The sequence below is a fragment of the Sturnira hondurensis genome, unplaced genomic scaffold, assembly GCF_014824575.4.
Source record: "Sturnira hondurensis isolate 20B ecotype Veracruz unplaced genomic scaffold, ASM1482457v3 Scaffold0014854, whole genome shotgun sequence".
Lineage (NCBI taxonomy): Eukaryota > Metazoa > Chordata > Mammalia > Chiroptera > Phyllostomidae > Sturnira > Sturnira hondurensis.
Genome location: NW_028087485.1, coordinates 4,985,343 through 5,000,131, shown reverse-complemented (window position 1 = coordinate 5,000,131; position 14,789 = coordinate 4,985,343). Strand labels below are relative to the sequence as shown.

The 14,789-nt window shown below is 41.2% G+C and overlaps 1 protein-coding gene across 6 annotated transcripts in view; it reads left to right on the top strand.

Moving 5' to 3' along the window:
• ADD3 (adducin 3) overlaps window positions 1-14,789 on the top strand; it is a 127,479-nt gene that overhangs the window by 109,241 nt on the left and 3,449 nt on the right. For all 6 annotated transcript variants that reach the window (XM_037063968.1, XM_037063973.1, XM_037063971.1 and 3 more), the window contains exons 4-13: window positions 3,919-4,070; window positions 5,030-5,110; window positions 5,924-6,073; window positions 6,544-6,687; window positions 6,800-6,898; window positions 8,049-8,234; window positions 8,813-9,070; window positions 10,376-10,495; window positions 11,201-11,287; window positions 13,520-13,643. In XM_037063968.1, coding sequence (XP_036919863.1) covers window positions 3,919-4,070; window positions 5,030-5,110; window positions 5,924-6,073; window positions 6,544-6,687; window positions 6,800-6,898; window positions 8,049-8,234; window positions 8,813-9,070; window positions 10,376-10,495; window positions 11,201-11,287; window positions 13,520-13,643 — 1,401 coding nt within the window. The remainder of the gene's footprint in view (window positions 1-3,918; window positions 4,071-5,029; window positions 5,111-5,923; window positions 6,074-6,543; window positions 6,688-6,799; window positions 6,899-8,048; window positions 8,235-8,812; window positions 9,071-10,375; window positions 10,496-11,200; window positions 11,288-13,519; window positions 13,644-14,789) is intronic.

The window sequence follows — 14,789 nt, the reverse complement described above, 5'->3', positions numbered from 1 at the left end:
GTAAGCAATTGTCTAGTGATCCTTAACAAGTCATCATGCTACAAACTCAGAGATTGAACTGATTATTGCCTGAAGTGGACTGAGAAAACTTTACGGGAGAAGAGGCCTAAACTAACCAGATTTAAAGGATGGAGTTGTTAGAACATGGTATTAAAGTAGAGTTAGGACATTATTTTATTAACAGTTCTTAGCAGGGGCACCAAGTTGATAAACTGAACACTATACGGATATCAAGAATCATAAGACGTTAAGTTCAGGCAAGTTATATCTCAGTGATATGTGTGTAGAATTAACTGCCTTACCAGGACAGGTCCACAGAGTGTCAGAGGGGACTCTAGTGATGACATTATATCAGAGTCAGTGGAGGAGCCTTTGTATCAGAGTCTAGGGGTCTTCTTTTTTTTTTCTTATCTTTTTTATTTTTTCTTTTTGTTTTTCCTTCCCTTTTATCATTTTGGTTCAAGATTTATAAGTAGAAATTCAATGATTTGGGGGACTTTTCAAACAGAGGAATGGCGTGAAGAGAGGATGGTGGAAACATGCATGATGTGGGTGTGTTTGTAAATCTCTAAGTGGACAGGTATGTTGGCATACACACTGGTTACACACTGGCTTACACACTGGTTAACCAGTCTTTGAAAGAGTCTCAATGGGAGGTGTAAGTGCTTGAACTACAGGAGTGCTCATGGTTACAAGGAAGAGATCAATGAGGAAAGTATCACCAAGAAAAGCTAGAGAAGATTCAACAACAGGTTCGATGTGGTGAGACAGGGGATCCTGGGAAGAATGATGAGTTCCCAAATCACCCACCCTTGTAGCTTGAGAAACATTCTATCACAAGAAACTGGAGACTTCTAAGGTTGGGCTAGTTTGGTTTGTTCTTTATATAATAGTGAATGTCTGTTATGTGTCATACACCCTGTTGGGAATAGGGGATACAGCGATAAACAAGACAGACAAGATTCCTGTGCTTGTGGAGACAGAAAATAGACTAAATAAAGAAAATGGCCAGATAACAGGAAGTGCTATGCAGAGAATTAACATATGGTGATTGGATAGGAGTAAGTAGGTGACTACTTTAGGTTGGGTGACCAGAGAGAGCCTCTCTGTGGGGACATTTAAACTGAAATCTGAATTGCAAAGAGGAGCAATATATACTAAGATTGAGAAAGCATTCCAGGTAGAAGGAGCAAGAAGTACAAGTATCAAGGGAGAATAAGGAAAGAATGAGTGTGGCCGCCTCTTTAGGAACAAAAATAAAGATTATGGCGTAGAACTTGTTTTTTGAAGGAACAAATAGAACAAAGTGAAGTCGGAAACATAGGCAGAGGGTAAGTTACATAGGTCTTTGCAGCCAGGGTTAGAAGTGGGGAATTTATTCTAGCTTTGGAAAGCCATCTGAAGCAGGAGGATGATGTAGAAAGACCAATATAGATTCTCTGAAGAATTAACCAGGAGATTTCACAGTTACATTAGACAAAAGTAGGAATGTCCAAAGCCGAGGATCCAGTCTGGCTTGGGAAAAGGAGGAAGTTCAACTTTAGGTGTGCCAGAGTTGCCGAGAGAGTTGCCAGGACATTGCAGCAGTTGGAAATGTAGTCCTGGGGTGGCTTGGAGAAGCAGTGCTCAAAGCTTGCGTGTAGATTAGATAGTCGTACGAGAGGGTGTAGGCAGAGAAGAAAGTAGTGTAAGGAGAGAATTCCAAAGGGAGAAGAGGAAGACTCATCAGGGAAGAGCAAGAAAAGAAGAGCTGTCCCGTGAGTTTCCTAGACACCACGGCAGGGGGCTGCTGTCTGGGATGTACAAGGTGTGGCGGCAGGAAAGCCATGGCCCGGTGTTCGGAGGTCAGGGAGCAGAAGTCTGCCAGTTTGGCTGGAATATGTATGTGCCATGAAAGTGTACATTAAACTTGGAAGGGCACGGAGAGTGGGAGATTAATGGTTGACTTTGAAATTTTACCGAAAAATTATATTCTTCTGTGCGGCTAACATATTAAAACTATTTCTTTGAATTAGGTTGTGGTGTTTAAGAATTAGAAGATGCCACATTGGAGTGCTAACCCGGGCCTCCTCTTTACATGTTCTGATGGCCCTGGACTGAGGGTCTCACATGACAACACCTGACCAGAGAGTCGTAGCTGTCCCTCCAAACCAGGCATGTGCTCTCCGTAGCCTGCAGGCTGCACCAGCCCCAGTTTATGCACTTGCACTGATTTCCTGGGCCCTGGAGGCCTTCAGTCTTGGGGCCCCTGCAAAACTTTGAGCAGGATAACAGTGAGGTTAAAGGTGGTGCTTTAGGAAATTAATCTGATGGCTTTTTCAGAAATGATTTACAAAGAGAGGGCTTATACGCAAGGACATGAAAGAGAACGCCATTGCAAGGGTTACTTGTAAGGCTTGAACTCAAGTATGGAAATGACAGCCTTGGAATAAAAGCGATGGCATGTGGTGATCGATGACATAGGGTAGGAAAGGGTAAGAGGTACGAGTATCTGAGTGTTTGAGCCTGCGGAAATTGTAATACCATCAGTAGCAGAAGAAGAAGAATGAGGAGAAGAGAGAAGATAAAAATTTGAGGAAATAAAATCACTTTTAGACTCTTAATTTTTACGTTGTTATGTTGTGAGCAGTTCAAAACAGTAGGTTGAAGAAGAGTCAGGAGGGTCAAAGAAGGTCCCAGGTGAAAATCACAGTGTCACACAGAAATAACAATTTGGAAACTAGAAAGTATATAATGTTTTCAGGGGGAAAATGAGAAAAGAACATAACGGAGGGTTGAGCTTTGGGAAAAGAGCCACAGTTGGGGATGAGAGACAAGACGGGAAAGAGAACTTGCTGAAGGAAAATGAAGAAGCAGGTGAGAGGGAACAAGAGGGCCGAGACAGGGTCATACAGGCATGGAGAAGAATTCTAGGCCGTAGCTGGCAGAGGATGTCAAAGGGAGTGAAGACTGAGCAAAAGTTGGACTTGGTCAGAGTTGGACTCAGCAATCGAGTCATTAGAGACTTAAGACTAGTTTAAGCCGGAATACTGTTTAGATGTGTTCTTTTCCATTCTAAATATTTTTTTAATTCACACCCAAGAATATGTTTATTGATTTTTGAGAGAGAGAAGGGTGGGAGTGGAGTGAAGAGAGAAAGAGACAGAGAGAGAAACCTTGATTGGTGCCTCCTATATGCGTCCCAACTGGGGATCGAACCTGCAGCTTTTTGGTGAAGAGAACGATGCTCCATCCAGCTGAACCAGTCAGCCGGGGTCCATCTTAAACATTTTTGGGTTGAATAAAAGTGAAAGGAAATGTTTAAAATGTTTAAGTTTTCTATTGTGATCTTTTAATCATAAAATTAGCAATAGCTGCCCTGGCTGGCGTAGCTCAGTGGATTGAGCGCGGGCCTGCGAACCACACGATCGTGGTTCGATTCCCAGTCAGGGCACATGCCTGGGTTGCAGGCCAGTTCAGGGGACTCATGAGAGGCAACCATACATTGATGTTTCTCTCCTCTCCTTCCCTTCCCCTCTAAAGATAAATAAATAAAATCTTTTTTAAAAAAAGAAGTTCACCAGGGTTACATATACAGTGTGATGACTTTTCAATTAAGAAAAATTAGCAATAGCTTCAGTATTACCAACACTTTCAACAATGGGATCATGAGAGCATTTTCCCCAATAGTGTGAGCCTAACTCCCTAACAAGTACTAGATAAAACAGCAAAAAAGATAGCTGATGTGTGTTTTTACTCTCAGTATATTTCTCCCAAGGGAGATAAGCTACTGAAACAAAGCTACTGAGAGAGAGAAAGGTGATAAGTTTCAGATCATTATTTACAAAGCCGCACACTCTCAGACTCAGGCTGCTTCCTGGCTGCTAATTTCAAGGTAGGGATTACTTCACTAAGTCTCCACAATTTTTCCTCTTTTAGGTCTTGGCATGGTCACACCTATCAATGACCTTCCTGGGGCAGATACATCTTCCTACATGAAGGGCGAAAAACTTACTCGTTGTAAGCTTGCCAGCATGTACAGACTTGTGGACTTGTTTGGATGGGCATGCTTGGCAAATACATACATCTCAGTGAGTTCTTTGGCTTTCTGTCCCCTCCTCCGCTTTTATAAATCCTAACTAGAAGGCAACTATATTCTTCTCACCTTTACTTGGAAATCCAGTTTTCAGACTTCATTTTCTAAACCTAGCATGTTAGATCACAGCCTGATCCTAATTTAAACCTTGTTTCTGAGGGAGAGGCTGCAATTAATGCAACCTCTCCATTTACTGTCTATAGAGGTCTTTTAATTAAGACCAGGAGTAGTACCTATACAGAAAGAAATCTTTCTGGCAGAGTTTTGTCTCTCTGTGCTAATTGTATCTGAGCATCAGTGACATTAAAAAAGTATTTGGGGCAAGGAAAATAAAGGAAGTCGGTGAAGGGAAGTGCCCTCCCTGGCCTTTGTTTTTTTTTTTTAATATATTTTTCCCAGTTGTGATCATTTTATTTTCATGTTGCCACACTTTATAGCAAAAACGATATGTGGAGGCAAAAAAGTATGCCATTGTTTTGTGATGAAAATAGCACAGATGGGCCACGCAGTCTTCCCACAACTCCCCTCTCTCCCGGCCACTTCCATTTCCCTTTTCATTCCGTGTCTGTCCCCACCTGAACTCCTTCCCAGAAAGAGACTGTTCTCTTTCCTTTGCCCATTTTGCCGTAACTTCCATGTTGTAAATCAAGAGTGCAGTCATGACCGCATTCAGGTGAATAATAGTGGCATTTGTTTTGCATGGATGTAGCTGAGCCTTAGGACCCCCAAATAACACCCTTGTTAAGTCCAGTAGTTGAGAAGCTAATGTCAAAATGTTGTAGCAGGTACATGAGGTTTAAGGGAAGAAAACCTTTCAGGGGAAGTTTCATGTTGCACATCTTTAATTTCTGTTTCATTTTCTCCCCCAGATCTCTTATGTTTATTGCTAGGCATGTTTATCCTGCAAAATATGAACCCCTCACAGTAATTCCCTATTTTTTTTCTTTCTCCCAGGTAAGAATAAGTAAGGAGCAAGATCACATTATAATCATTCCCAGGGGCCTGTCTTTTTCTGAAGCCACAGCCTCCAATTTGGTATAATTTTCATTCCTTTGTTACTTTTTCTGTGCTTCCTTGTTCTTTTCTGATAGTTTTTTTAGCTTTTAGTACAGGATGTAACAGTAAAAGGTATGGGTGGGAAAACATTTATTCGTGAACAAAAAAGTTTGGGAAGTTACGTTGATTTATAAGAAAAAATTGGGGCTCAAAAAAACTGGGCAGTTGAAGAGACTAATAATGAGTTGGTCTTATCAGTTAACCTTCCATGTTTTGAAGGGAATCTTTTCCGGGTTTTTCCACTCTGTGTACTCTGGAATTTTTTTTAAATACCCACACAGTCCATCTGTATTATATAGATTTAAACAAAGTTCAGTTGGTATGAGTGTAGGGTCTGACCTTTAGTGTTTCATTTTTCCGTGATTGTACTCCTAGCCGTTGCTGTCAGCCTCCAGCACAGCCGGAACCGCACTGGTGCGGGGCACTGCAATGTGAGCAAGTGAGAACTTTCCAGCCAGTTCCGTAAATGCCAGGCTTGTCCAGACCTTCGGGGAAGAGCCTTAGTTACTTGGTTTCTTTGGAACTGTGCTTCTTGCTAAATACTAAGTTCTGTTGCAGACTACCTGTTCCCATAAAGTTTGCTGGGAAGAAAGCTGCACCCATTCTCGTAATCATCTACGGCTGCTTTCGTGCTACAGCGGCAGTCGGGTGATTGCAGCAGAGGCCCACACAGTCTGAAATATCTCCTCCCTGACCTCTGACAAAGTCTGCCACGCCCCTGGTTTAACTTGGGGAACACGGCAAATTTTGATGCATGTGTACCGATTCATTGTCTTTCTGATTTGTTTCCAGGTGAAAGTCAATATAATAGGAGAAGTGGTTGATCAGGGAAGTACCGACTTGAAAATTGACCAGACAGGCTTTAGCCCACATGCTGCAATCTATTCGACTCGTCCTGATGTGAAGTGCGTGGTGCATCTCCACACCCTTGCAACAGCGGCTGTAAGTCCCTGACAGTGACTCTGGGAAGTGTGTTATTTTCATGACTCCCTTATATGATACTCTATTATCTGCACTCTTTCAAACCCAGCCATTTAAAATTAAATATGAACTATTGATCCTTTGCATACCTGGAAAGCAAAAGGCCCTTTGGTCCAAATGCTACCATTATAGAAAATAACTGGAGAGATAGCACTTACATTTTTGAACTAATCAGTTTAATAATTGGGTCATTGAGTTCTTTGAAGCAAAGCTTCTTGCATAATACTTGACACAGAACTTAAATTGTGTTGTATCCCTTAAGTCCCCCCCCACCCCACCTCCCCTGGAAAAAGTGAACTAAAGTGGGAGGTAGGTTGAAATGGCGAACATAATGAATAGGCCAATGTTTCCTGAGCTGACTAAAGAATCAGGTTCCTGTGAACGTGTAATTAGTAACTGAGTGTTACTTTGGCACGGACCCAATCATGCAGGTATCCTCCATGAAATGTGGAATCCTTCCAATTTCTCAAGAGTCCCTGATCCTGGGCGATGTCGCCTATTACGACTACCAAGGGTCACTTGATGAGCAGGAGGAGAGAATTCAACTGCAGAAAGTTCTGGGGCCGAGTTGTAAGGTACGCAGTAGAGTTTCTATCTAAGGAGCTATTTTTGTCGCTGTTGCTGTTGATGAAAACAGTGTGAGCTATGCCAGTTATTTAAAGTGATTGCTTTGGAATTCTATTTTAGGTGCTGGTGCTCAGAAATCATGGTGTGGTGGCCCTTGGAGAAACAGTTGAGGAGGCTTTTTTAACTATTTTTCATGTGCAGCTAGCCTGTGAGACTCAGGTAAAAATAATTATCCAACCCTCCTCCCTTTGTTTTGTTGCTTTGTTAATTGGCTTGTTGAGTTGGATTTCGTGTTTTCGTATTTCCAGTCTTATTGGTTGGTGACTTTTGTTTTGTCTTTTAAGAGCAGTTCTGCTTTCCTTCAGTAAAAAGGGTCAACTCAGTCATCTCTTGAGTTAAAAATGGGAAAGAAAATCAAAATTCACACATAGGCAGACCCCCACACAGGTACGAATCTAAGGGCCCCATAAAGATTGTTTTCCCCGTCATCCTACTTTCTCAAGAGGACGACTTCACACTTCTCCATTTTCACCCTCCGGTGGGGTGGTGCTAGTTGAGACACAAAGGCAGCCAGCCGTCAGCCATCAGCCGTCCAAGATCAGATGTGTTGAGGCCTCGTCTGTAAATTTGTCGGGACAGAAGCTCTAAGAACTCGGGCAGTATTCAGCCTTCATTCCACAGCCTCAGCCTCATGAGTGCAATAATAGGTTGAATATTTATTCACCAGTTTTTTCCTCAGAAAACCTGAATGTATTTCATGGCTCTAATGTCCCTCTTCAAGAAAATCAAGCAGGTTCTCTTGAAGCAAGCGATAATAATCTTAATTTATTGGAAGGCCACAAAAAGGAGGACTTTTCCTACCAACTTTAACTTGTCTTAACCAGTTTTGTTTTGTTTTGTTTTGTTTTGTTTTGTTTTGCTTGAATGGCCCCTCCTCTTCTCAAATGACACTATGAAGAGCTTAAATAAGCCAAGATAAGAGCCGACTTCCTCTGCCTCGATATCCTTAAAAATCCAAAGTATAGTGCCTATATTCCTTTAAAACTATAACTTTCAGCAAAAGTATAGCCATGGGAAGACTGCAAGAAAATAACTTTAAAATTTGGCAAGAGAATTCAGTTTCTTGAAATGTATTAAAAGGTATGTTTTCTGTCAGGGAGTATCAGAGGCCTAGCAAGTATGTTTTTCAGATAGATGGAAAAAGATACTTCAGCTGCCTCCTTTCATAAATGTGTCGCCTTGTTTTTGATGTTAGTAGCCTGAATAAGTATTAGATACATGCTGGACCAAAAGTGTGCCTTTCTGAAAGTAAAATTTTCCTCGTAGTCTTCACAGTCTTGTGCTTCTGTGTATTTTGCATTGGTTGCAGGTGCGGGCCATCGCAGCGGCAGGCGGAGTAGACAATCTGCTTATACTGGATCTTCAGAAGTTTAAACCTTCCACTCACAACATCGCAGCCTCCTCCGGAGGAGGAGGCGTGAACATGGGTTCCCAGCACAAATGGAAGGTTGGCGAGCTTGAGTATGAAGGGCTGATGAGGACTCTGGACAATTTGGTAGGTGAAAAATGGAATGTGAACTTGAATTTCATACCCGCAGGGTCGAGAGCAGTTGCTCCCATCTCCCTTTGCTCTTGGAACATGCTCCTCACTCCTCTGGGACCTGAGTTGGACCCTAGGATGGCATTCAAGTGTAGTCTTACCACATTTTTAAGAATCAAATAGCGAAACCTTCAGATGTCATCCTATCTTAGATTTTACCCTCTTCTACCAAGGGGTAGGGGCAGAATGCCTTCAGATGGAAGAAAAACTTAAATGAGCATTGTGATTTGGCCTCCAGAAGACTGGTTTATAGCTAGGAAAAATGTTTCTGGCCAGCTGTTTTGAAATTACCTTTGTCGAGAACAGTTGTGTGAGTGGAAATCACATCGTCATCAGCTAGAATCAGTTTTGACCAGATCTTGAAATCTGCTTAATTTCAACTCGGTGTAGTGTGGGGTTTGGGAAGGATGTTTTCCCCTTTATTTATTTTTCAACAAAGGAGTCTTTTGAGTCATTTGTTTAAAGAATTGGAATCCAGGTGCTGTGTTTGGTACGGGTTTGATTGCTTCAAATGTGGTTTTTCCCTCCCTCAGGGGTATAGAACAGGCTATACCTATAGGCATCCTCTCGTTCGAGAGAAGCCTAGGCACAGGAGTGATGTGGAGATCCCAGCAACTGTGACTGCTTTTTCATTTGAAGACGACACAGTGCCACTCTCTCCTCTCAAGTACATGGCACAGAAACAGCAGCGTGAGAAAACCAGATGGCTGAACTCACCTAATACGTACATGAAAGTCAATGTGCCTGAGGAGTCTCGGAATGGGGAAACCAGTCCCAGGACCAAAATCACAGTATGCCACTGTTTTACATGGTTTGCCTTTGCTAAATGTTTTGCCTAGTTACTCATGAGTTGAATGTTCTATGTGGAAAATATTGGGAAAGTGGAGTGTAATTAACAATAATTTCATCACTGTCATTTATCGGGTATTAACTTGGTACAAGGCACTTTGTTCTAAGTACCTTACATGAAGTATCTCATTTAATTTTCATATGGAGAAGATTCCGTTTTTCTCCCCCATTTTATAGATGAGAAACTGTGGGACAGAGGGTTTAAGAAATCCTTTGTCAGTGGTCAAGTCATGATGTGGATACAGGCATTCTGGCTGCGGAGCCCAGTTCTTACCCACTACACGAGACCACTTTGTAGTTTATATTGGAACCGCCATTCAGTACTAAAGAAGTTACCACTGTGCCAGAGTTTCAGGAATCGCTACACAAAGCTGCCCCCTCTAACATCTCGTAGACAGAGCAGTGGGTTCTTGTGTCTTTTTCAGCGTTTTGCTTCAGATTTGGTTTAGTTTTAGAGCAAAGATATTCCCTAGATACTCAAAATTAGTTCATTGTATCACATACATCAGCAAGATTTCTTACGGAAATGCCTAGGCATCGGTCTTTTTTTCCCTAGTCTGTATGATTTGTTATTTCCTAGTTAAAGAACATAATTAAACTCATACATTTCTCAATTAATTTTATTGACAGACACTGCTGGCCATCTGTCATCAATCTTGATAAATATCAGCCTTTTAATCTAGGGGATGTGATGTGGGGCGAATAAGAATTCTATAAGGTTCTTCAATCCCTGTGGTTCTGTTATGCTGTAGATTACCACCAAATTAGCCCCTTTGTGAAACGCTGGTCAGGGGCCTCGGCATTTTCCATCAGGCAAAAATAAGCACTGAAGTCTGGAAAACTAAATCTTAAGAGATTCCTTGAGTCCTTTTTTGGCGACTCCTTAGCCATCTTCAGCTAAAAATTCAATGCAAGTGACAACTCTGAATGTGAGTTGACGTGAGCTCAAGCTCTATGTCTATGCTTGAAATATTTCCAGCATCATATGTAAAATGCCAAAAAGAGAAAAATATACATAGCAGCATAATTGAGTATTCATGTGAATATTAACCATTTGTAAAAGTGAATGCTGATTGTGAGCCCTTTTCTGGCTCATATGAGATAAATACTAATTGACCGCTAAATACTGGTGGGTGAAATTATTTACAATATTGGCAGTATATGTGCCCCCTCCTTGAGTCAGTGAACAGAATTTACCATATTTCCTTAACACAAAGCTTCATGCTAAAATTTTTTTTATTCTTTAGTGGATGAAAGCAGAGGACTCTTCTAAAGTTAGCAGTGGGACACCCATCAAAATTGAAGATCCAAATCAGTTTGTTCCTTTAAACACGAACCCAAATGAGGTACTAGAAAAGAGAAATAAGGTAAGACACAGTCTTCTGTGCTCAGGGGAGGCATTTTTATGCGGTTTTATGTTTAAATAATTTGTGATTGGATCTGATTAATACCAAGCTCAGGGGTTTGAATCCAGGAAAATGGACAATTTAATTCAGTATCGTTTTAGCTTGTAACCAATACTTCTGGCTCAGTGCCAGTCACCGGTGAGCAGGCTACACGAGGAAGAAGTAGTAAACATACGTCTGCTGTTAAGAGCTGTTGTATTAGTGAAAAATGCCATTTTCTAACAATATAAGACAACGCCTGCGAACCAGAGGATCGCGGTTCGATTCCCAGTCAGGGCACATGCCTGGGTTGCAGGCCAGTTCCCTGCAGGCCAGTTCCCAGCAGGGGATGCATGAAAGGCAACCATACATTGATGTTTCTCTCCCTCTCTCTTTCCCCTCTAAAGATAAATAAATAAAAATCTTTAAAAAATGTTCCTTATAAAAAATAAAATAAAATAAATCTCAGCCCTAAAAATCAGCTTAAAATTAAAAAAAAACAACAATGTAAGACAACAAAAAATCACATGTCAAGAAGGGTGGGAGAGGTTACTGTGAGTTGTTAGGGTGGTGGAGGAGGGCTCTAAGGAGGTGAGGCTTAGAGAGGCTCTTACTCTGCTGGGGTCAGGTGTAAAGGCCGGCTGCACAGTTGCCCCAAGAACTTGTCCTTACTGTTTTTCAATGCAGATTCGAGAACAAAACCGATACGACTTGAAAACGGCAGGACCACAGTCTCAGTTGCTTGCAGGAATTGTTGTGGATAAGTCTCCTTCTGTAAGTCCATGAAGCAATATGAACTTGGTTTTTCTTCTACCATAGTAATGTCTTTGCTTTTTAAATTCAGACATATTTACTAAAGTGAATAATTCATGAGACGTAAAATGCCACCTTCAGTTTCATTTCCAAGAGCGAGGACTGTCTTCTGGCGGTTAACTACCCTCATGTTCCTGAAGAGTCACTTGATTCTGCTTTTTCTCAATTGGCCAACTTTAGACCTCATCTGTAGTTCATCAGATCTTTGTCATCAACTGGACCATTACTTTATGCATCAGTAAAAGAGAAACAACTCTGACAGTTACAACAGGAGGAAGCCATCAAGTATAAGATGAAGCCCCATGTTAGAGATGGGGGAATGTGCGTCTTAGACTCAGTGGAAGACAATAGTGACTTCTTTTATGGCAGATGAGGGTTTGGCCTGTTAACACATTGCCCCCCCTTTTCATTCTCCCAGTGAGGTATACAGTTTTTGTGGGTTTTTTTAGTTAAATCAGCTTTTATTGTTTATATTATTAACATTTACTGACAATTGAGATAGTATCCTGTGAGTATAAAACTTTCTTATACAACTTCCCCTGGAGTTAATAATTATCTTCTTTTTTCATTGGCTTAGTATTTTGAGTATATTGGCTTAGTTCTTCCCAAACTTTTCAGCAGAATTATAGAGGTCTTTGTATTATTTTCCATGGGGTCAAAGATAACAGGTAATCTCTCATTTCCAGCGCCCTGACCCCGGTCCACACCCGGACTGGTGGCCCTTCAGGCCAGCTGCCAGGTTCATCTTCAGGATTACTGTGCTCCTCACCCTCGTGGCACCCAGTTCCGTGCCCCCAGGTCTTCCACTTTGTTGGTTCACTCTTTTTTCTCTGAGCACATCCTGTCATAGCTTTCTGAAAAAGTGTACCTAGGAGGTAACCTTCTGAAGTCCTGTATTCTACCTTTAAATGTGCATATCGTGGATATAGAATTTTAGATCAGAAGTAATTCCCCCCAAAATACGAAAAATACCACTCTGCTGTGTCCTAACTTCATGTTATTGTTGAGAAGTAGGAGAGTATAGTGATTTGTGTACCTTTGTATAGATTGCTTTTTTTTTCTTTTTTTCCTTTTTTTTCATCCCTGCTTCTCTGAAATTTTACGGAGGTATGCTTTGTAGTAGATGTTATTTTAGTCTTTGTTCTTAGCATTCAGTGACTCTTTTTAATCTGCAGCGCCATATCCTTCAGTTCTGAGACTTTAAGTATTTTTTGACAGTTCTTCCCTCTCTGTTTCTTTTTATGCCAGGATATACTGTTAGTTGGACCTCTTTGACTGAAACTCTGGTGTTTTCTTTCCTACTTGCCATCTCTTTATTTTCTTATACTTTCTAGGAGATTTGGGTGACTTTATTTTCTAACCTTTCTATTTAATTTTCTATTTTGGTGTCTTTCTATTAATTTTTGAGACTTATTTCCTGAGTGTTGTGTCTTATTCAGACTTTTAGCTTGTCGCCCTTTTCAGCTTTTCTTCACCACCACCTGCTGTGGTACCTGATCCCCCTAGTTTCTGAGCCGTTCTGCAGGACAAGTGAGGATGCTTCTTACCTGCATCCTTCTTTGCAGGGCTAACGTGTGAGTGTTTCTCATCCTCTCTTGTTTCCTTGCCCGTTCTTTTTTCCTGTAAGTTTACACCAGGTCTGCTGTTGTTCCTTTACTATCATTTTAGTAGGGTTTGGGAAAGGATTTTTTTAAAACGCGTGGGTTCAATCTGCCAGGTCAAGTCTCATTAATTCCTTTCCTACAGCAAATACCAGTTTATTTTCATAGCAAACTTAAAGAAGTTCTTTTGGTACCATTATGTTTTTCTAATCCTTTTTCACAAAGGCTTTTTGAAAGGCAGCATTTCTTGGATTTTAGGATATTTCAGAGTTATGCGAAGCTTATTAGAACTTGGCTTAGTTTTACTCTTTTTAAGAAAGAGGTATTGAAATCGACGTCTACAGGCTTATTGAGGAAACATCACTGGCAGTGTTAGTCCATGGACCAGTAGTGTAAAAGCAGTAATCTGATATGAATATTTTAAACAAAGCATGTTGCTCTGCCACTTTAATGATTGTTATAAGGTGTCACAAACATCATATATATATTTACGTGTGTGTGTGTGAACTTGTGTATATGTATAAACATATATACATAAATATACACATATAAGTGAAGCTGTTGGTAATGAGTCAGTGTTTTTCTCTGCAAGACCATGCAATTTGAAGATGACGACCTTGGCCCCCCGGCTCCCCCGAACCCCTTCAGCCATCTCACAGAAGGAGAACTGGAAGAGTATAAGAAGGCAATCGAACGTAAACAGCAAGGCCTGGAAGGTCAGTTCATGTTTAGACTGCGCCTAGGGTAACCACACTGTTTGTTAACAGCAGAGCCCCTCGAGTTAGATGGTGGGAGGCGGCCAGTGTGCTCTGCAGTGTTCCTTTGACAGCTGGTCGTCCCGTGTCACCTCTCCCCGTCCTGAGTGCAGACAAGGCTGAACCTCAAGGGGCTACCACAGACCCTTTACGTTAACGTGTAGGGAAAACTGTTTTCCTCAGAAAACAGTCTGATTTGTAGCAAAAAGTCTTCTAAAGTAAAGTGAAATCCCTAGAGGAAGAAAGAATTCCTAGCAAAGTAGATGTAGATATGTTAAAAGATTTAATCATTTCAGAGTTTGTGGCTTTTTAAAAACTTTCTACTTTGACATAAAAATGATAGCTTCACAAGTATGTGGCTTTAATGCTTTGTAAAATTTCTGTTGTTCCTGGATGTCTCAAGGAACAATGGAAATGGAACAGTATTGAATGTCTCGATATTGTCATCTCAAAATCAAAGTGTAAAGCAAACTGCTAGAATGTTGACGTGACTTCCCTGAAGCACACGGCGCTCCAGGTTGAGTTCTTCTGACTCCAGGACCCTTAGCAAGGGTATATCCTAGAATTGTTCATGAAAACAGCCAGCAGGAAGACTAGGTCCCATTTTTCTCAAGAATAAGAGATTCTTTCAAGCAAGGGCTCTCAAATCTTGGTCCTTTGGATAAACTTCAGACAGCCTATGAACCATCGTAAAAGTACACGCTTAATTGTGTGTGACATACATTTGGGGGAAGGGGGTTCAGGGTGGGGACAAGATGTCTGTGGCCCCAAAGGAGGGTATGGGCCTCTGCTTTAGAGCACCCACAATGTACAGTTGAATTTTTTTTTACCCAAACAAAACAGAACCAGTAGTTAAAGGATTTGTGTCCATGTTAGATGTCAGAGAGGAAGAACGAATGACATTTGGATCATCCAAAGAAGTTTTTGTCTGGGCATTAGTGTCTTTGTCACCAAAGGGAGTCACGCTGACTCAGTGTAATTATACTAAGTGCTCTAAGTGGTATTATCGAATTTGTTACTGTAACGTAAGGATGGAAACTTTCTCTGTTACTGTATTTTATAAAATGTCCCTCTTCAATCTCTCATTTTTTGAAAGCCTAAAGATGC